At 45.3% G+C, this 23,194-nt stretch overlaps 1 protein-coding gene across 4 annotated transcripts in view; it reads right to left on the minus strand.

The window, feature by feature from the left end:
* Positions 1–1,447: 1,447 nt before the first annotated feature.
* Positions 1,448–23,194, minus strand: part of LOC110504057 (kinase suppressor of Ras 1) — a 58,641-nt gene continuing 36,894 nt past the window's right edge. For 3 of the 4 annotated variants that reach the window (XM_036961574.1, XM_036961577.1, XM_036961576.1), the window contains 19 exons: positions 16,307–16,445; positions 15,805–16,207; positions 15,432–15,568; positions 15,164–15,233; positions 14,623–14,706; positions 14,471–14,532; positions 14,239–14,351; positions 13,933–14,113; positions 13,444–13,485; positions 13,012–13,069; positions 12,790–12,847; positions 8,354–8,590; positions 7,104–7,300; positions 6,838–6,934; positions 6,602–6,741; positions 5,957–6,088; positions 5,045–5,180; positions 4,695–4,828; positions 1,448–2,358 (listed from right to left, as the gene is read on the minus strand). In XM_036961574.1, the coding sequence (XP_036817469.1) occupies positions 2,280–2,358; positions 4,695–4,828; positions 5,045–5,180; positions 5,957–6,088; positions 6,602–6,741; positions 6,838–6,934; positions 7,104–7,300; positions 8,354–8,590; positions 12,790–12,847; positions 13,012–13,069; positions 13,444–13,485; positions 13,933–14,113; positions 14,239–14,351; positions 14,471–14,532; positions 14,623–14,706; positions 15,164–15,233; positions 15,432–15,568; positions 15,805–16,207; positions 16,307–16,445 (2,499 nt within the window). In that variant the 3' untranslated portion in view covers positions 1,448–2,279. The remainder of the gene's footprint in view (positions 2,359–4,694; positions 4,829–5,044; positions 5,181–5,956; positions 6,089–6,601; positions 6,742–6,837; positions 6,935–7,103; positions 7,301–8,353; positions 8,591–12,789; positions 12,848–13,011; positions 13,070–13,443; positions 13,486–13,932; positions 14,114–14,238; positions 14,352–14,470; positions 14,533–14,622; positions 14,707–15,163; positions 15,234–15,431; positions 15,569–15,804; positions 16,208–16,306; positions 16,446–23,194) is intronic. The other variant, XM_036961575.1, reaches the window with a different exon arrangement.

Genomic DNA, 23,194 nt, shown 5'->3' on the forward strand with positions numbered 1-23,194 from the left:
CATCCAAGTTAGACATTACAGTCAACCCTTACTCAGGCTTGGAAAGCCAGTGAGGGTGGAGGCTTTTGCTCTAGCCAAGCAGTAAGATACCTTTTAAAACATGGTCTTCTACCATATCATAGATTTTTTATGTCATTTTTTTCCTTTGGGGAAAGACAAAAACTGAACACCATTTGAAGCTGAAGTTGCTTGTTTACTGTCAGTGTGGCCACCTTAAGCGTGTACAAACACCAGTGTCCTGATAAAATGTTGCATACTGCACAGGTTAACAATGTCATAGGTCATGCCCTAAAATTGACGTTACAAATCATTATCGCTGGTGTTGCAAAATCTTAAACAAACCAAGGGAATATGATTAAACCGCATGATCGTTACACAGGTGCATCTTTTGCTGGGGACAATAAAAAAGGCCACTCTTAAATGTGTAGTTTTTTCACAACACAATGCCACAGTTTTGAGGGAGTGTGCAATTGGCATGCTGACTGCAGGAAGGTCCACCAGAGCTGTTGCCAGATAATTGAATGTAATTTCTCTACCATAAGCCACTTCCAATGAGAATTTGGCACTAAGTCCAACCGGCCTCACAACCGCAGATCACGTGTAACCACGCCAGCCCAGGACCTTCACAACCTGCTTCTTCACCTGTAGGGTCATCTGAGACCAGCCACCTGGACAGATTATGAAACTGAGGAGTATTTCTGTCAGTAATAAAGCCCTTTTTTGGGGGAAAATCTAATTTTGATTGGCTGGGCCAGCTCCCCGGTAGGTGGGTGGCCTATGCCCACACATGGCTGCACCTATAGCTCCCAGTCATGTGAAATCCATAGATTATTTCATTGACTGATTTACTGAACTGTAACTCAGTAAAATCATTGAAATTGTTGCATGTTGCATTTTGAGTGAGCAGAAATCTGAACATTCTGATAAGGAGGCACTTCCATTTGTCTCTCCTGGATTCAGTGACAATCTTTATAATTTTGGTATTTTAGTAATAATGCCACAAATAGACTCACATTTATTTGTATTTGTCTCAAAATGTGCTAGAAGAGAAATAATCATGTACTACTTTGTACTGACATTTTGCACATACTGTATATTTTACAACACACTTTTTGATGTAATCCTGCATATCAGTAGCAGAAGTGTATTGGGACCACCATTGTCTCGGTCATCATGAACATGCCTGCTCTCTGCATCCTCCTCTCTCTCCTGGGAACTGGTGAGTCAGTGACACCCATATTTAAGGTCAATCAACATTTTGAATCCCGGATTGCCCCTTTAAATCAAATCAAAACACTTGGAGATAAATCAACTGTATAAAGGGTGTCTAGTGGAAAGTGTGCTTGTAATGTAGCTGCTTAAATCCTTAATGTAAAGTGATACCTTTATCAAACTGATCATACATTTAAACTGTTGTCAGCATTCCACAACAAGACACAGAACCAAATGATGTGAGTTCAGTTTTATCGTCTTTCACTGAGGAAACCAGAAACACCTTGAATGTAGCCACAATCTGTACAAAAATATACATTCTTATGACATAAAAAACACCAACCCATCTTTTAATGTACAATTTTTGTTTACACAGTGTTTTGTGAGGGGGAAATGTTTTAAAGTTCTACATAATTAGATGTGAAGTACCTATAATGTAATGAAAAAACTTTGTACACATAAAACAAATGTTATCTGTACATTAAATAAAACAATTCTATCTATATTTATATATCGGATACATTTATCTTTGTTATCACTGCTAACATTCAATCACTGCAGTCTTTCACAGGGTTAATCTGTGGTTGTCCAGTACATTACATTCAGCAACCAACCAAACAAGCATGTTGACACAGGCACACAAAGAGTGCACAAGAGGCAAGTCAACATCTTACATTGAACCTCATTATTACTTCATCTTGCATACTGAAGGCTACAACCTAAGTTGTAGGGTGAGAGAGAGCGAGAAATAGAGAGAGGAAAAAGAGGAGAGAGGGGAAAATTGAAAGAAAGCAAGTGGTTAGACTAGACTGTTTGCATTAGCCACTACTAGCACCAAAATGTTAATACACAAACTGAAGTTAGGCAAAGAACAAGAAACTAACAAACAACCCAGGCAGTGCATTATGGTACATTTAGCAAGTTGACAAAGATACATGACTCTATATATTGGTGGCACTATTGGCTGTGATACCAGTTATTTTGCTGGGTTGTCCATTCCTCTGAATCTAATACCAAACAGGCTATTCCTACGGATTGATAAGCACCGGTGATCACTGAGATATGTGTTATTTGTATATGTAGGGGCAGCGAGACTGCAGACCCTGACTGCAATGGTCCCGCAGGCAATGATGATGAACCCAGGGTCTTCATACGGAGAGCAAGGAAAGAAGAAGAAAGATAATGGGATAGATCAAGAAGTGGAGGAGGGAAAAAATAATATGGGAAAACAAGAGTTGATGTTTGAGGGGGGTGGAAGTAAAGAGGAGGTGGAGGGGACCAAGGGAGACAGGGAGGGTGAAGTGGAGCAGGAACAGGTGGAGTCAGTCAGTGGTCATCCAGGAGAGAGCAGCAGCGCCCAGAGAGGAAGAGCGAGAGGGAGGGAGGGAGGGTGAGTGAAGTGGAGCAGGAACAGGTGGAGTCAGTCAGTGGTCATCCAGGAGAGAGCAGCAGCGCCCAGAGAGGAAGAGCGAGAGGGAGGGAGGGAGGGTGAGTGAAGTGGAGCAGGAACAGGTGGAGTCAGTCAGTGGTCATCCAGGAGAAAGCAGCAGCGCCCAGAGGGGGAGGGGGGAGGGAGGGAGACCCAAACAAAGATGACAAGTGAGGTATGAAAGAAATATTGACAGAAAGGGGGACACAGGAGAGGTGTGACACTCAAGCCTCCAATCACTGCCCACAGGGAGAGGGGTAGGGGGTGGTGCTATTATAAAGTACATTCAATTTTAAAACATGGACAGATTTAGGCATTCAGCTCTGAAATGAACAGTCACAAACCAAACAGTTTCAACAGGCTATTAAACCTTTTGTCTTGTTCAACTTTACTTAAAAATGATTTTTTAGCAAAAATTCCCTATTTAAGACGACATTTCTTCTCACTGTATAAAGCTGGTAATTTGCATCACATTCATCCATTTTAGTTATTTAAATCAAAGGTCCTACAAAAAAAAAAAAACAGAGTAGGCCCAGGTTTGTCGGATGGCTACACCCCTCCACCATAAACACATTCTTATTCACACACTCATATCAACACCTCCTGTTCTCCCAGCTCCATCCAATGTGACATCACTGGAGGGACAGGGATCAACAGGTACATCCAGCCATGAGAGAGCCCAAAACCAACAGTGGCATCCCCATAGACGTAGGAGAAGTAGTGTGTGTGTGTATATATATATATATATACATACACAGTGAGGGAAAAAAGTATTTGATTTCCTGCTGATTTTGTACATTTGCCCACTAACAAAGAAATGATCAGTCTATAATTTTAATTGTAGGTTTATTTGAACAGTGAGAGACAGAATAACAACAAAAATATCCAGATAAACGCATGTCAAAAATTTTATAAATTGATTTGCATTTTAATGAGAGAAATAAGTATTTGACCCCCTCTCAATCAGAAACATTTCTGGCTCCCAGGTGTCTTTTATACAGGTAACGAACTGAGATTAGGAGTATACTCTTAAAGGGAGTGCTCCTAATCTCAGTTTGTTACCTGTATAAAAGACACCTGTCCACAGAAGCAATCAATCAGATTCCAAACTCTCCACCATGGCCAAGACCAAAGAGCTCTCCAAGGATGTCAGGGACAAGATTGTAGACCTACACAAGGCTGGAATGGGCTACAGGACCATCGCCAAGCAGCTTGGTGAGAAGGTGACAACAGTTGGTGTGATTATTCGCAAATGGAAGAAACACAAAAGAACTGTCAATCTCCCTCTCCCTCCCTTCTCCCTCTCCCTCCCTTCTGCTAAGGGGACAGGACAACTTCACCGCATCAAAGGGAAGATGGACGGGGCCATGTACCATCAAATCTTGGGTGAGAACCTCCTTCCCTCAGCCAGGGCATTGAAAATGGGTCGTAGATGGTTATTCCAGCATGACCCAAAACACACGGCCAAGGCAACAAAGGAGTGGCTCAAGAAGAAGCGCATTAAGGTCCTGGAGTGGCCTAGCCAGTCTCCAGACTTTAATCCCATAGAAAATATGTGGAGGGAGCTGAAGGTTCGAGTTGCCAAACGTCAGCCTCGAAAACTTAATGACTTGGAGAAGATCTGCAAAGAGGAGTGGGACAAAATCCCTCCTGAGATGTGTGCAAACCTGGTGGCCAACTACAAGAAACGTCTGACCTCTGTGATTGCCAACAAGGGTTTTGCCACCAAGTACTAAGTCATGTTTTGCAGAGGGGCCAAATACTTATTTCCCTTATTAAAATGCAAATCAATTTGTAACATTTTTGACATGCGTTTTTCTGGATTTTTTTGTTGTTATTCTGTCTCTCACTGTTCAAATAAACCTACCATTAAAATTATAGACGGATCATTTCTTTGTCCGTGGTCAAACGTACAAAATCAGCAGGGGATCAAATACTTTTTTCCCCTCACTGTATATATATATATATATATAAACACATATATACACACATATATATACAGTGAGTATATTCAGTATATCTCAAAAGGGATCCTGGTCTTTAGGATACATACTCGGCTGACTTCCAGAAGTGTCCTGGGTGGGAAAGCCTGCGGTTGAGCTTCGGCAGCTTCTCCAGCATGTCAGTCAGCTGGGTGAAGGAGGGACGCTCTTCCAGCTTGAAGGACCAACAGGCAGACAGTATCTCCTACAGGAGAGGAGGGAGGGGGTATTTATCTAATCCCACATCCATCCTTATGGCTATAAACAGTAGATGATAATCCATCCAAATGTTTTGGCTCTGGTAGTGCAATGTCAGTCTGTTTTATATCACTCGCACACTGAGAATAATATTGTTTGGTTTATTATGTCAATACAGTATACTAAGCTTCCCAGAGGACATCACACTGCTCTTTGACCTTACCGTAACCTCCTTGCCCAGGCTGACCTTTGCCAAGACCTTCTTTATGCCCTCTCCACTGCCCACCTGCCAGATGGTGGCCTCTGCCGGCTGGTTGGTGAGTGGCCAGCCACGGGCCTGCAGCTCATACCAAATGGTGCTAGGGATTGAAATATACTGTATGGTTAGCACCTGAGTCCTAACCCTGTATACAAACAGCATACACCTACTCACACATTCATTTCATGGGGAGCCACATTTCAGCATATTTATGTATGTTTCGCCCACATTTTCTTTTTAAAACATTCAGATGTCCTATATTTAAGTATACTGTACAAAAATATAAATGCAACAATTTCAATGATACAGACAGGAATACTCCTCAGCACCCCCACCATCAGATGATCCCACAGGTGAAGAAGAAGGATGTGGAGGTCCTGGGCTGGCGTGGTTACAGTTCCGCGGCTGTGAGGCCGGTTGGATGCACTGCCAAATTCTCTAAAATGACGTTGGAGGCGGCTTATGGTACAGAGAAGAACATTACATTCTCTGGCAACAGATCTGTTGGACATTCCTGCAGTCAGCATGCCAATGACACACTCACTCAAAACTTCAGGCCTCTGTGGCAATGAAGATTTTAGAGTGCCATTTTATTGTCCCCAGCACAAGGTGCACCTGTGTAATGATCATGCTGTTTAATCAGCTTATTGATATGCCACACCTGTCAGGTGGATGGATTATCTTGGCAGAAAAAGGCTCACTAACACGGATGTAGACACATTTGTGCTCAAAATTTGAGAGAAATACGCTTTCTCTGGGATCTTTTATTTCAGCTCATGAAACACGGGACCAACATGTTGCATCTATATTTTTGTTCAGTATAAATGCAGTATTATTATTATGGCAGGATGTAAGATGAGATGAAGTTGTGTGTACCCAAAGGCATAGACGTCTGCAGCATTGGAGAAAGGCAGGCGGTCCTCATGGTTTCCAGTGCCCATTCTGCGGACGATCTCAGGGGCCAGGTAGTAGATCCAGCCATGAGGGAGCCTCAGCTCGTTCTCTTGCCTGGACACGCACACAGACACCCACAGATGGACAAACATACATTTTTTATCCTTCATCTGGACTGAAAAGGTGTAGAAGTATACTCCTCAGTATGTTTACATTTTTTATATATACTTCTCCCCAATTTTGTCATATCCAATTGGTAGTTACAGTCTTGTCACATCGCTGCAACTCCCGTATGGACTAAGGAGAGGCGAAGGTCGAGAGCCATGCGTCCCCCGAAACACAACCCAACCAAGCCGCACTACTTCTTGACACAAGGCCTGCTTAACACGGAAGCCAGCCACACCAATGTGTCGGAGGAAACACAGTACACCTGGCAACCGCATCAGCGTGCATGCGCCCGGCCCGCCACAGGAGTCGCTAGAGCGTGATGGGACAAGGACATCCCAGCTGGCCAAACCCTGCCCTAACCCGGTCGTGGCTGGCACTGCGATGCAGCGCCTTAGACAGCTGCGCCACTTGGGAGGCTAGTGTGTTTAACTTTTTTTTAAACGTTTTTTTTTTGCTTACCTCTTGTGGTACTCTTGTACCACTCCGGACATTCCAAAAAGGCCAAAGTCTGTGATTACCACTTTGTTTGTGTCATAGAACACATTCTTGGACTTCAGGTCCTTGTGAACGATTCCTTTAGCGTGAAGGTAGCCCATACCCTGAGGGAGAGGTCAGAGTTTCGTCATTTCAGTGAAAGGAAGAGTAGGCTGCTTACAATGTACTTACAATTCAAGAGAAGTTGAGTAGTACCACACCTTAACAATTTCCTGAGCGATCTGCCTTGTCTTGTTGATGTCTAGCGTGTTCTTGGCATCTCTTACAACAGAGAATAGTGTCCGACCTTTGCAGAAACTGAGAGAAAACCAGAGGAAATGTCAAAACAAAGCCTTTCCTGGTTTCCTCATTTGTTAAACCAAGACACATTTAATACCTCTCATAGATTGATTCAAGGGTTCCAGCTTTTCTCTGCTCAATTCCCCTAGACATCCCCACCTCCCTTTCCCACTTCCTTCCCCCTAACCTGGTGATGATGGCGAGGTGTGGCGGGGCCATGCAGGCCCCCATGAAGAGGACCACGTTCTCGTGGCGGGTCTGTCTGTAGTTCATCACTTCCTTCTTAAACAGCTTCAGGTGGTCCTGGTTATTACCATCTATCTCCAGCAGCCGAATGGCCACCTCTCCATGCCAGCGCCCCTTATGCACCTTCCCCCAGCGGCCCTGGAATAGGGAAGTATGTATGGGTACTTGTGTTATTAGCTATTTTTTTCTGTTTCCATTCAAGGAACTCTAATTTAGTCCATTGGCCTTTTTTTAAAGGAGACATGCAGATACCAATTGACTTTGAATATGAGCCCTTACAACCCCACCTCTGTGTAGATACCGCTGTTGTCATATACACTTATTGGTCAGTTTATTAGGTACACTCATCTAGTACCGGGTCAGACACCTCTGTAGCCATGGAGGGATGCCACAATGTTCAGACACTGTGGTGTTCCAACATTGCAAAATTGGTAGCATAGGACCTAACATGCACCAGGAAAACATTCCCCACACCATTACACCACCGCCATCAGCCTGTACCGTTGACACCAGGCAGGATGGGGCCTCAGCATGACACAACAGGAACCGGGATTCGTCGGACCAGGCAATGTTTTTCCACTCCTCAATCCCACTCCTGAATTGTCCAGTGTTGGTGATCACGTGCACACTAGAGCCTCTTCTTCTTTAGCTGATAGGACTGGAATCCGGTGTGGTCGTCTGCTGCAATAGCCCATCCATGGCAAGGACCAACGAGTTGTGCTTTCCGAGATGCTGTTCTGCACACCACTGTTGTACGGCACCGTTATATGCCTGTATGGCTATTAGCTTGCACGATTCTTGACATTCTCCTTCGCCCTCTCTCATCAACGAGCTGTTTTCGTCCACAGGACTGCCACTGACTGGATGCTTTTTGTTTGTCCCACCATTCTTGGTAAACCCTAGACACTGTTTTACCTGAAAACGCCAGGAGGCCGGCCATTTCTGAGATATTAGAACCAACGCGCCTGGCACCGATGGTCATACCACGCTCAAAGACACTTTAGTCACTCGGTTTGCCCATTCTAACTTTCAATCCAACAGTAACCTAATGCCTCCATTCCTGTCTTCCTGTATTCTATAAGCAAGCCATGGCAACATGACTCACTGTCTGTAGAAGCGAACGAGTAGGTGTACCTAATAAACTGACCGCCGAGTGCAAAATTACCACCATGTAAAGCTGGAGTCATTCACCTTGCCAATGAGCTCCCCCAGCTCCAGCTGCTCATAGGGGATGTCCCACTCCTGCAGATATACGCTGGTCTGGCTGGCCTTACGGGAGATAGGCCCCCTCCATTGGCCACCGGCTAGTCGGCCCCGGTAGCTGGGCAGGTCCTCTATCTCGTCCCCATCACACTCTCCGTTTGAGTGGCCCTTCTCTCTGCCCTCCTTGCTACCGTTTCCCTCATCCCCTGGGTATTCCTCCTCTTCCTGAATACACAGAGACAAAGCATGCACAAATTGTGTCATGTCAACCCAGACAAAACATACAATCAGGGAGATATTCAATCAATTGCAGATTGAGATTTCTGGAAATCAGTTTCAGTTAGATTTTTTTTGCTGGTTTATTTGCTCACGACAGCACAGTTAGAGAGATTGGAATAAAAACTGAAACCCAAATGAAATAAAATAAAATGTATTTGTCACAGTGAAATGCTCACTCACAAGCCCTTAACCAACAATGCAGTTCTAAGAAAAATACGTGTTAAATAAAAAATAAAAGTTACAAATAATTAAAGAGCAGCAGTAAAATAACAATAGCTATATACGGGGGGTACCGGTACAGAGCGTAAAAAGGGGATTGGGGGGGGGGGGGGGGGCAATGCAAAAATCTGGGAACCATTTGATTAGTTGTTCAGGAGTCTTATTGCTTGGGGGTAGAAGCTGTTCAGTCTTTTGGATCTAGACTTGGTGCTCCGATACCGCTTGCCGTATGGTAAGCTTGCCGTCTGACACCGCCTGGTATAGAGGTCCTGGATGGCAGGAAGCTTGGCCCCAGTGATGTCCTGGGCCGAACGCACTACCCTCTGTAGTGCCTTGCGGTCATAGACCGAGCAGTTGCCAAACCAGGCAGTGATGCAACCAGCTCTCGATGGTGCAGCTGTATAACTTTGAGGATCTGAGGACTAATAGAAAATATTTTCAGTCTCCTGAGGGGGAAAAGGCTTTGTCGTGCCCTCTTCACGACTGTCTTGGTGTGTTTGGACCATGTTAGTTTGTTGGTGATGTGGACACCAAGCAACTTGAAGCACTCAACCTGCTCCACTACAGCCCCGTTGATGAGAATGGGGGCGTGCTTGGTTCTCCTTTTCCTGTAGTCCACAGTCATCTCCTTTGTCTTGATCACATTGAGGGAGAGGTTGTTGTCCAGGTCTCTGACCTCTTCCCTATAGGCTGTCTCATCCTTGCCGGTGATCAAGCATACCACTGTTGTGTCATCAGCAAACTTAATGATGGTGTTGGAGTCATGCCTGGCCATGCAGGGAGTACAGGAGAGGACTGAGCACGCACCCCTGAGGGGCCCCCATGTTGAGGATCAGCGTGGCGGATGTGTTGTTACCTACACCTGGGGTTACCACCTGGGGGCGGCCCGTGAGGAAGTCCAGGATCCAGTTGCAGAGGGAGGTGTTTAGTCCCAGGGTACTTAGCTTAGTGGAGCTTTGAGGGCACTATGGTGTTGAACGCTAAGATTTAGTCAATGAATAGCATTCTCATAGGTGTTCCTTTTGTCCAGGTGGGAAAGGCAGTGTGGATTGCAATAGAGATTGCATCATCTGTGGATCTGTTGAGGTGGTATGCAAATTGGAGTGGGTCTAGGGTTTCTGGGATAATGGTGTTGATGTGAGCCATGACCAGCCTTTTAAAGCACTTCATGGCCCCAGACGTGAGTGCTACAGGTCGGTAGTCATTTAGGCAGGTCACCTTAGTGTTCTTGGGCACAGGAACTATGGTGGTCTGCTTGAAACATGTTGGTATTACAGACTCAGACAGGGAGAGGTTGAAAATGTCAGAAGACACTTGCCAGTTGGTCAGCGCATGCTCAGAGTACACGTCCTGGTAATCCGTCTGGCTCTGCGGCCTTGTGAATGTTGACCTGTTTAAAGGTCTCACACCGGCTACGGAGAGCGTGATCACACAGTCGTCCGGAATAGCTGATTCTCTCATGAATGTTTCAGTGTTACTTGCCTCGAAGCAATCATAGAAGTAGTTTAGCTTGTCTGGTAGCCTCGTGTCACTGGGCAGCTCGCGGCTGTGCATCAATTTGTAGTCTGTAATAGTTTGCAAGCCCTACCACATCCGACGAGTGTCGGAGCCGGTGTAGTACGATTCAATCTTAGTCCTGTATTGACGCTTTGATTGTTTGATGGTTTGTCGGAAGGCATAGCGGGATTTCTTATAAGCTTCCGGGTTAGAGTCCCACTCCTTGAAAACGGTAGGATATACGTGCACATAGTTTGTCTGTCATTTTATCCAATAATTGTACTAATAGGACCGATGGTAAAGGCAGATTACCCACTCGCTGTCGGATCCTTACAAGCACCCAGACCTACGTCCCCGATTTCTCCATCTCTTTCTCCTGCAAATGAAGGGGATGAGGGCCTTGTCGGGTGTCTGGAGAAAAAATCTTCTTCCAGTAAGGGGTGAGTAATCGCTGTCCTGATATTTAGAAGCTCATTTCGGTTATAAGAGACGGTGGCAGAAACATTATGTACAAAACAAGTTACAAATAATTTGAAAAAACACACACAATAGCACAACTGGTTAGGGGACCATACAAGAACGTCAGCCATCTCCTCTGGCGCCATCTCCTTAGAGAAATAGAGAACCAGCCTTTTGTTCATTTTTCTAGATGGTAAAATGATCATATCAGTATCATTGCACCACATAATCAACTCGACTAGAGAACTCTCACTTGATCAGGTAAATGCTGCTGGGTGATTTCCCCATTGCAAAACATGGAACCGTCTTCTATTTCACTTCCTCAGCAACTACCGAACAATGCAACCAATTTGTTGAGTTCTTCAAGGCTAAAATCAACACCATTGGACAGAACATTGTATCCTCCAACCTCAACCCCACTCTAGCTCCTACCCTACCGCCCATATCTAAAAAATGAAGACTACCGGTGGCCCCCGTGACCCTATTGTAACGTCAATGTTCAAAACATGCTCAGCTGCTTTCAACCTGTTCAACAATTATCTCCCCACTGGGCAGGTGCCGTCACTGTTCAACATTGCTGTCATCACCCCCTTGCTCAAGAAACCAAGACCTCATCTCAAACTACAGGCCTATTTCCAACCTCCCATTTTTATCTAAAGTCCTGGAAAAGATAGTGGCAACTCAGCTTCACTCACACATCAGTGCTAACCAGCTTTATGAAGCTCACCAGTCTGGCTTTAGGTCCTTGCACAGTACTGAGACAGCCCTGGCGAAGGTTATAAATGACCTGCTCATGGCTGCAGATACAGGATCTCCCACCATCTTGATTCTTCTGGACCTCAGTGCTGCTTTTGACACAGTAGATCACGCCATTCTACTGGAGCGCCTCAGAGAGCACATTACCAATCTGTGGGACTGCACTAAACTGGTTTAACTCCTACCACTCTAACCGCAAGCAGAATGTCACCCTCAGTGAGGCAAGATCAGAGGAGTCTGCCATAGCCTGCGGTGTCCCACAAGGGTTGGTGTTAGCACCTATCCTCTTCCTGCTCTACATGCTCCCACTTGGCCAGATCTTCAGACAGCACAGTGTCCAATTGCACTGCTACGCAGACAAAGCCTGACTCAACATCTGCTCTGTCAACTTTGTCCAACTGTCTGGAAGAGGTCAAATCTTAAAAGCAGAACAACTCCTTCCAACTCAACAGCAGCAAGACTTAGGCAATATTGATAGACAGCCCCCAGCAGATCAACTCCTGCAGCGTCCGCCCTACAGCATTCGCCATGCAGCATCCTCCCTGCCATAGACAGCCACATCATTCCACTCTCATCAGTCATCACTAATTTGGGTGTGAAATTTGACCCTGCTCTCTCCTTCAATGTCCACATTAGTCTGTTAAACGCCATTCTTTCACCTGAAGAACATCTCCCGCCTAAGACCCTCCCTCACAACATCTGACGCAGAAAAGCTAATCCATGTATTCATTTTCTCCAGAATTGATCATGGGAACGCAGTTCTTGACATAAACTAAAAAGTCTGCCCACACCCCCCCCCATTCTTGCTGAGCTCCACCTGTTCCTCAAATAATTGACTATAATATTCTCCACTTCATCTGAAAAACCTTGAATGGCATCTGACCCACCTACCTGTCAGACCAATTCTCCCCCATGAACCTCCACGCCCTCTACGTTCAAGCCACGTTAAACTCCTTTTAAAGCAGGCCTTAATGTTCTTCCCTATCATCAGTCCTATCATCTGTCCTACCCTTCCTCCTACACTTTGATTGTTGCTGTTATGATTTGGTTAGACACACAGTACATATTTGTTTTTGAACTAGTTTATTTATTTTTAATCTTATGCACTTTGAGATTATTGTATAATGAAAAGTGAAAAGTGCTTTACAAATGTAATGAATACATTATTATTATTATTATTATTATTTCTGCCACCGGGGATTTTGAGTACTCACCGCTCCACATTCCTGTCCTTGACATGGAGGTTCTGATTGTGCCAGTTGCTGTGTGTCTCTGTGGGGACAAACATCACCATAAACAGCGGTTCCTAATTTTAACGTAACCCTGTCTAGTAGAAACTATGGTAAATTATGGTGGGACTTACAGTAGACAATGTGGGTGAAAAACCACAACATTTTAAATGGTCTTTATTCGGACTCTAAGCTGTTGCCTCTTACCCAGTGTCATGGTAGCCTTCAGAGTGTAGTCCAACAGGATATGGTGAAGAGGAAACATCTGTGTGTGGGACAATGAGGATGTTGAGCAAAAGAACACAAATATCTGATTCATAGTAAAACTATTATTTAACTAACCCTATCTGTCTTCACTTCACTTCAGAGCATGCATCCTCTAAATTGTGATGGCTGCCTCTAACTCTGTCCGACTATACACAGCGCCAAGCAGCATTTAGTCAGTTCACCTTTTTGTCCACCAGAGAGCAGCCATGCACTGTAAAAGCCAAAGCTATCAGCATGTAATAGCTTTGCTAAAAGCTTGTCATAAAGGACAGTGGCAGATGACAACACATGAAAAGGGGATGGTATTTTACGAGTTGGGCGGGACTACAGGACACACATGGAGGGAGCGGTATTAACTCAGTGTTAACTCACCAGGGAAAATAAACTGTTGTCTAGGTTGTAAATAACCGCCAGCTAAAGGACAAGATGAGAAACAACCACCAGAGGAAAATGGAGAGGAGAGAGCGATATGATTGGGTTAGACAAGGTTAGATAAGCCACAAGCAGTTAAGGAAATGTTATAATAGGATATGATTAGTGGTAATAGAGCAAATTAAGTGTGATTATGAATTGGAGTATGATTAGAGATGTTATTTTACTGGCTTAGGGTGGATTTGGAGTTCAGTGTTGTGAGTTAGAAGAACAGAGTAGGAATCTAGAGTCTTTGGGGTGGGGGCCTGTGAGAGATACAGGAGTACTGTTGCTTTAGAGTTACATGTTTGTGGAACAGAGTAGGAATCTAGAGTCTTTGGGGTGGGGGCCTGTGAGAGATACTGGAGTACTGTTGCTTTGGAGTTACATGTTTGTGGAACAGAGTAGGAATCTAGAGCGTGCTTGGGCCTGTCATTGTGAGGGCCCGACCTGGGAAGTGGAAGCGGCTGTCTCGGGGCCCTTGGGGGCCGGGCGAGGAGTTGGGGGGCGGTGTGGCGTTGATGCTGGGGGGGTTGCTCTGCTGGAAGGGGGTGGGCGAGGAGGGCGTAGAGGAAGTGGTGGAGGAAGGGTTACTGCTGGAATCCATCTGGCTCAGCATGGGAGGGTTGTCCTGAAAGAGAGGGTTTTCAACAGAAAGGTTTCATAAATTAAGGTTCAGGACAAATTAGAGGTTCCATGTATGGTGACATTACTATTAATACACATACACACGTATGCTAAAACATTTTTTTCTACCTTTTTGGTTAGCACCTTAGGTAAAGTGCCAAACTGGATTGGTAACTCTGCCGTACGGTCAATTTGATTATTGATATCAGACGGTACGGATTCTGCCCGGCGGATTTGCGGGACTGAAATATAGGGAACAATGACTCAGTACTAAATTGACATTCTTGGGATGTACCGGGAAAAGGATCATTACAGTGTGCATTTTTTGCCGTTTTGTATGCAGGAATGGACCAGGTCTTACGTGGGAGAAAAGATATCCTGCAGGGAAGGGCTTCTTTGGTACATTTGTTATGGCACTTTAACCTGGAAGCAGAGGACAGAGTAGTTCGAAGAGGAGCAAAGAATGACTTGTGAACAAATGAAAGCAGCGATGTATAGATGGTTTCTTCTTACTTGCAGTGTTTGCATTTAACACCAAACATCATGTTCTTCTGACACACCTGGCATGTCTGTGAGAGCCAGGATTTGGTTGAAAACCTTAGAAGGAGAGAGAGCAAAGCATGAATATATTTCAGTTATATCACAGCTTCTAATGTTGGAGGTGCCTACTGGGTAGTGGACAAACTGGGATGTTCAAGAGAAGTGTGTTGGAATTCTGTCATATCCAAAATGGTTTTCATTGGAATCTGTTATTTATTTTCCCAGAACTTTCATGCAATATCAAAATTAATAAATATACACTTTCCAGTCAGATAAACACGGGTCTGGCTGAGTGTCTGCATAACTCAAATTCTCAGATTCTTGAGACGCCATTCTCACCAGACCGATGCAAGAAATGTTTGTGGTCTGTGCCAAGGTAGAACGCTGAGCTCAAAACCGGGATGTATTTTTTCACAGTCCCATCACAAACTCCACTAAGACCCTGAGGGCCTCTAGGGCTTAAACTATAGATACGTAAGTATGGTGTGACACAGGTCTTGATGATGTGTCCTACCTGTGTGTTACAGAGAGGCCGATATCCCTCCTCATCATCTGTGGAGACCCCCGGTGCAATGCTAGGTTATCTGGAAGGGAATGAGAGAGAGTGTGAGAGGAACTAGACAGAAAGGGGAACAGAGGACAGGAGCTAGAAAGTTGGAGGTGGAGGAAGAGAAACAAAGAGTGGGAGAAAGAAAAAGGAGAAAAGTGATGTAGTTCCAATCAAGTAGAGAGGGAAACAGAAAGGCAGAGTTCCCAGGTTCCACTGGGGCATCAGGACTCACGCTCCAGCAGCGTAGGGGTTCCTGGGAGGGTGTAGGGGGCGGTGGCTGGGCCAGGGGTCCGGGTGGAGTCTTCACACCCGTTTCCACTGCTACTGTTAATGTGCACATTCAGGAGCAGCTTGTTCTTCTTCCCACCCCTGCAGAACAAAGAGAGGGCTAGCTGTGTGGGTCACTCAGAGAACAGACACATCATTCACAGAGAAACCAACTCATTCCATAGGTTTTAACTCAAACACCCACACTTGCTATGAAAATTGTCGCTCATATTCAATAAAAGAAAACACAAAATAGCTAGTTCAATCAACAAAGGAACACAACAAAATGGCTGCCTTAATTAATTTAATTAAAGACGACATAATAGAGAAACACCCACTTGTTGTTGGGCACTGGCTCTTCTATGCGGTTGGCCAGCTGTGACTCGTGGCTCTTGCTGCGTGTGAGGGTGATATTGAAGGGGAGTTGCAGCAATTTTCGGGAGGGGGACATGCGTGGAGGGTGCTTGGCGCGTCTCTTGGAGGGAGGGGAATTGGAGAAGAGCAGTGGCGAGGAGGGGAAAGCGTCCGACATGCCTCCTGTGTAGACTTGATGCCCCTTATCGTCCACACAGGGTACGACAGTCACAGAGACAGAACGGGCATGGGTATGCGGACTGAGGATGGAGCCACGGGGTAGTGTGGCGGGGGTGGAGGGGCGACGGTCCGGAGGAGGTAAGGTGTTACTGTCACGGCGGGGAGGCTCTGATATCCAGGTTCCTGGGTCTTCTCTGATGTCCCCACCTAAAGCAGAAGTCAGAAGTTAGAGTTACAAACATTACTAAACTACAGAGCACACAGCATCAATAAGCACTGTTATTAATTACAGAAAACATGTCTCACTGGCACTCTTTAGGCAGGAGAGGGCAGCAGTGAGTCGGGAGCACTCCTCTGGTTCAGAGCCCAGCTGTCTCATGGTGTCCTGCACCTGACAACTGGACATCTGCAGCAAAGCATCCAGGGACAGCTTCACTGGTACAGCCTGGACACAGAGAGAGAGAGATGGAGAGAGGAATGAGAAAGAGGATGGAAGGAGACCTGAAACAGATGGGTAGAAGACTGAGACAGGGAGGTATGTGTGCCAGAGATAAAGTAAGGAGAGAAGGATGAGAGAGAAATGTGGGAAATGTGTGCGTGGTTGTCCCAAACAAGTTGCTATGACATTCTACACAGACGTGCTGTGACACACTATCAACCCAACCCTTAGACAGGACAGTGTCAACACTGTGTCACTTCAGGGCAGGCAGGGAGTGGGGGGACATTGTGTAATATGTGACATTTGGTCAATCTGGAGGTTACTTGGTGGCTATAGTCCAATGAAAAACACTATCCTTAAAGAGATGGCTACACTGAACAAAAATATAAATGCAACATGTAAAGTGTTGGTCTCATGTTTCATGAGCTGAAATAAACGATCCCAGAAATGTTCCATACGCATAAAAAGCTTATTTCTCTCAAATGTTGTGCACAAATTTGTTTACATCCCAGTTATTGAGCATTTCTCCTTTGCCAAGATAATCCACCTGAGATGTGTGGCATATCAATAAGCTGATTAAACAGCATGATCATTACACAGATGCACCTTGTGCTGGGGACAATAAAAGGCCTTAGTGGCCACAATGCCACAGATGTTTTGAGGGAACTTGCAATTGGCATGCTGACTGCAGGAATGTCCACCAGAACTGTTGCCAGAGAACTGAATTAACTTCTCTACCATAAGTCGCTTCCAACATCGTTTTATAGAATTTGACAGTACATCCAACCGGCCTCACAACCGCTGACCACGTGTATGGCGTCATGTGGGGAGCGATTTGCTAACCTCAATGTTGTGAACAGAGTTCCCCAGGGTGGTGGTGGGGTTATGGTATGGGCAGGCATAAGCTACTGACATTTTATTGATGGCAATTTTAATGCACAGAAATACCGGATGCGATCCTCAGGCCCATTTTGAGACCCATTATTTTAAGGTATCTTTGACCTACATATGCATATCTGTATTCCCAGTCATGTGAAATCCATAAATTAGGGCCTAATGAATATATTTCAGTTGACTGATTTCCTCATATGAACAGTAACAGAGTAAAACATTAGAAATGGTTGTATGTGGCCTTCCGAGTGATGCAGTGGTCTAAGGCACTGCATCGCAGTCCTAGCTGTGCGACTAGAGATCCTGGTTTGAGTCCAGGCTCTGTTGCAGCTGGCCATGACCGTGGGACTCATGGGGTGGCGTACAATTGGACCAGCGTCGTCCGGGTTAGTGGAGGGTTTGGCTGGCAGGCATGTTCCTGTCCCATCGTGCACTAGCGACTACTGTGGCGGGCCGGGCGCAATGTACGCGGTCGGCAGGTGTACGGTGTTTCCTCTGACACATTGGTGCGGCCGGCTTCCGGGTTAAGCGGGCGTTGTGTCAAGAAGCAGTGTGGCTTGGTGGAGTTTGTTTAGGAGGACGCGCGGCTCTCGACCTTTGCTTCTCCCGAGTCCGTACAGGAGTTGCAGCGATGGGACAGGACTGTAACTACCAATTGGATATCACAAAATTGGGGAAAAATATTTAAAATAGTTGTTTTGTTCAGTATAGTTTACTCAGAGATTTCTGAGATGAGGTACCCAAGTGCTGGACTGGTGAATTCCGGAATCTACTGGCAAGCCATGAAAAGAAGATTTAACCCATATACCACCATCAACCCCTGTTATTTTACCACAATTAATTTTCCCACCTCTGGTCTCCCTGGCGACAGTCCATCACAGGGTTTCTGTGATGGAGTCTTAATTACCTGGCAACCATGTGGTTCCTGCATTGTCTCCATAGTAAACGGATGAAATGGACAAAAGGGCGCATGAAGTGGTGTTTGGCCCAGTGTGTCACACCCCTCACATCCTGATCAGTTTCACCTGTCCTCGTTATTGTCTCCACCCCCTCCAGGTGTCGCTTGTTTCCCCAGTGTATTTATCCCTGTGTTTCCTATCTCTTTGTGCCAGTTCATCTTGTATGTTTGGTTTTGACCCTTTCCTGTTTCTGGACATTGTACCTGCCTGCCTGACCATTCTGCCTGCCTTGACCACGAGCCTGCCTGCCACTCTGTACCTCCTGGACTCTGACCTGGTTTTGACCTTTTTGCCTGTCCACGACCATTCTCTTGCCTACCCCTTTTTATTATTAAACATTGTTAGACTCCAACCATCTGCCTCCTGTGTCTGCATCTGGGTCTTGCCTTGTGGCATGATACAGTGAGGGAGGCAGGAGACTGAGGAGTTGGATATTATCTAGGTCTATTAGTTTTTGTCACGATCTAGAGAGCCACTGAGTATACATTTCTACAGTTGGGAAAACTGGGGCTTGAATCAACTTCAAAGTCCCGTTGCCTAGTTTCTTACTGTGGCATGTTCATTTTACTGTAGTACCTCACAATACTCATGGAAATAAAAAGCTATTTCTTTCCCTGCTTCACTGAAATGATGAGACCTGGTTATCAGAATTCTACTTCATAAATCCTATTCCCAATAACCTAGTTGACCATAACGTTACTAAGTCCACACAACAATGGACCTCAATGCATTTAACATTGAGTCAGCAGCTGAGAAAAGCACTGAGACTAATGAGTAGGAAGAGAAGGATTTTCTCCAGACCCTCGACGAGGCCCTCATCCCCGTCAGACGGCGATATCGCAGAAGGAGAGCGGGGTGCCTTGTAAGGATCCGGCGACAAGTGGCTAATCTGCCTTTGCCATCGATACTATTGGCCAACGTACAATCGCAGGATAATAAAGTGGAAAAATCTACAAGCACGTATAGAGGGTTACACACTCTATCGAAAGGATAGAACAGCAGCCTCTTGTAAGACAAGGGGTGACGCTCTATGTATATTTATAAATAACAGCTGGTGCACGATATCTAAGGAAGTCTTGAGGTTTCACTCGCCTGAGGTAGAGTATCTCATGACAATGTGTGGACGACACTATCTACCAAGATCATTTTCATCTATATTCTTCGTACCACCACAAACCGATGCTGGCACTTAGACAGCACTCAATGAGCTGTATAAGGCCCTAAGCAAAAACCCTCATCCAGAGGCGGCACTTCTAGTGGCCGGGGACTTTAATGCAGGGAAACTTAAATCCGTTTTACCTCATTTCTACCAGCATGTTAAATGTGCAACAAGAGGGGAAAAAAACTCAAGACCACCTTTACTCCACACACAGAGACACATACAAACCTCTCCCTCGCCCTCCATTTTGAAAATTTAACCATAATTATATACTCCTGATTCCTGCTTATAAGCAAAAACTAAAGCAGGAAGCATCAGTGACTCAGTCAATAAAAAAGGGGTCAGATGAATCAGATGCTAAACTACAGGACTGTTTTGCTAGCACAGACTGAAATATGTTCCGGGATTCTTCCGATGGCATTGAGTACACCACATCAGTCAATGGCTTCATCAATAAGTGCATTGATGACGTCGTCCCCACAGTGACTGATACCCCAACCAGAAGCCATGGATTACAGGCAACATCCACACTGAGCTAAAGGGAGCTTTCAAGTAGTTTATAAGAAATCCTGCTATGCCCTCCGACGAACGATCAAACTGGCAAAGTGTTAATACAGGATTAAGATCGAATCATACTACACAGGCTCCGACGCTCATCGGATGTGGCAGAGCTTGCAAACTATTACAGACTACAAAGGGAAACACAGCTGCGAGCTGCCCAGTGACACGAGCTAAATTACTTCTATGCTGGCTTTGAGACAAGTAAAACTGAAACATGCATGAGAGCATCAGCTGTTCCGGACGACTATGTGATCACACTCTCTGTAGCCGATGTGAGTAAGACCTTAAAACAGGTCAACATTCACAAGGCCGCGGGGCCAGACGGATTACCAGGATGTGTACTTTGAGCATGCGCTGACCATCTGGCAAGTGACATTTTCAACCTCTCCCTGTCTGAGTCTGTAATACTAACATGTTTCAAGCAGGTCACTATAGTCCCTGTGCCCAAGAACACTAAGGTAAACTACCTAAATTACTACCGACCAGTAGCACTCACGTCTGTAGCCATGAAGTTCTTTGAAAGGCTGGTCATGGCTCACATCAACACTATTATCCCAAAACCCTAGACCCACTCCAATTTGCATACCGCCCCAACAGATCCACAGATGATGCAATCTCTATTGCACTCCACACTGCCCTTTCACACCTGGACAAAAGGAACACCTATGTGAGAATGCTATTCATTGACTACAGCTCAGCGTTCAACACCATAGTGCCCTCAAAGCTCATCACTAAGCTAAGGACCCTGGGACTAAACACCTCTCTCTGCAACTGGATCCCGCCCCCAGGTGGTAAGGGTAGGTAACAACACATCCGCCATGCTGATCCTCAACACGGGGGCCCCTCAGGGGTGCGTGCTCAGTCCCCTTCTGTACTCTCTGTTGACTCATGACTGCATGGCCAGGCATGACTCCAACACCATCATTAAGTTTGCTGATGACACAACAGTGGTAGGTCTGATCACCAACAACACCAAGACAGCCTATAGGGAGGAGATCAGAGACCTGGCCATGTGGTGCCAGGACCACAACATCTCCCTCAACGTGATCAAGACAAAGGAGATGATTGTGGACTACAGGAAAAGGAGGACCGAGCACGCCCCCATTCTCATCGAAGGGGCTGTAGTGGAGCAGGTTGAGTGTTTCAAGTTCCTTGGTATCCACATCACCAACAAACTAACATGGTCCAAGCACACCAAGACAGTCATGAAGAGGGCACGACAAAACCTATTCCCCCTCAAGATTCTGAAAAGATTTGGCATGGGTCCTCAGATCCTCAAAAGCTTCTACAGCTGCACCATCGAGAGCATTCTGCCTGCCTGTTATGGCAACTGCTCAACCTCTGACCGCAAGGCACTATTAAGGGTAGTGCGTAAGGCCCAGTACGTCACTGCCATCCAGGACCTCCATGCGGTGTCAAAGGAAGGCCCTAAAAATTGTCAAAGACTCCAGCCACCCTAGTCATAGACTGTTCTCTCTGCTACCGCAGAGTAAGCAGTACTGGAGCGCCATGTCTAGGTCCGAGAGGCTTCTAAACAACTTCTACCCCCAAGCCACAAGACTACTGAACATCTCATCAAATGGCTAACCAGACTATTTGCATTGCCCCCCCCCCCCCCCTTTTACACTGCTGCTACTCTCTGTTTATGATCTACCTGCATGTACATATTACCTCAAATACCTCAACTAACCCCGGTGCCCCGACACATTGACTCTGTACTGGTACCCCCTGTAAATAGCCTCACTATTGTTATTTTACTGCTGCTTTTTTTAAAACGGCATTATAGTTTATTTACATTTTAGGATACCTGAGGATTAAATAGAAATATTGTTTGACTTGTTTGAACAAAGTTTGCGGTAGCTTTTTGGACTCCTTTGTCTGCATGTTGAACGAGTGGATTACTGAAATCGATGGCGCCAACTAAACATACATTTTGGGATATAAAGAAGGATTTTATCTAACAAAACGACCATTCATGTTTTTGCTGGGACCCTTGGGATTGCAAAGAGAGGAAGATATTCAATTTAAGCGCTATGTGTGATTTTATGTTGAAAAATATGTTGATGTGGGCCGCCGTCGTCAAACAATCGCATGGTATGCTTTCGCTGTAAAGCCTATTATAAATCGGCAATGCAGTTAGATTAACAAGAATTTAAGCTTTTAGACGATATAAGATACTTGTATGTTCATAAATGTTTAATATTACAATTATTTATTTGAATTGCGCGCCCTCCAATTTCACTGGATGTTGTCGACAGGTGTCCCTAACTAGCGGGACGCCTAGCCTTAAGAAGATTTAAGGGCTTGTAAGTACTGCATTAGCATCGAATAACCCCTGTGATCTGCAACTTTTCAGGGAAGACAGGAACCAGGAACCAATATACACAGTCAGTTAGGAAAGCAAAGGCTAGCTTTTTTTCCTTACTTAATCCAAGATGGTGTAGCAGCCGGATGTGTGTTTGTCTTGTCCCGTCTTGTCCCATGTAAATAGTTGATTTCCTCAATTTTTTTCATATATATTTTTAATCTCACTTTAAACATACAATCTAAATATACTTTCCTACAACCCGCCTCACCCAATGTGGTACAGATCTGCTATTTTTATATGTTATAACTGGAACCTCCATCAGTAACTAGCCAGCTACTAGCTAGTAGTCACTTTTAGCCACAGCTAGCGGTCTTCACCTTTAGCTCGGACACCAGCCAGCTTTAGCTCGGTCACTACCGATGCACAAAGCGATATCAACCCAGAGCTGCTCTGTTCCCAGTGCACTAGACAACCAGTTCTTATAGACTTCAGGCGTACCCTTATCCTACTCCTCCTCTGTTCCTCTGTTGATGCAGAGGTTAACCCAGGCCCTGTAGCCCCCAGCTTTACACCTATTCCCCAGGCACTCTCATTTGTTAACTTCTGTAACCGTAAAAGCCTTGGTTTAATGCATGTTAACATCAGAAGCCTCCTCCCTAAGTTTGTTTTATTCACTGCTTTAGCACACTCCGCCAACCCTTATGTCCTAGCCGTGTCTGAATCCTGGCTTAGGAAGGCCACCCAAAAATTTGACATTTCCATCTACAACATTTTCAGTCAAGATAGAACTGCCAAAGGGGGTGGAGTTGCAATCTACTGCAGATATGGCCTGCTGAGTTCTGTCATACTATCCAGGTCTGTGCCAAAACAGTTTGAG

This window comes from Oncorhynchus mykiss, chromosome 24 (genome assembly GCF_013265735.2).
Source record: "Oncorhynchus mykiss isolate Arlee chromosome 24, USDA_OmykA_1.1, whole genome shotgun sequence".
Lineage (NCBI taxonomy): Eukaryota > Metazoa > Chordata > Actinopteri > Salmoniformes > Salmonidae > Oncorhynchus > Oncorhynchus mykiss.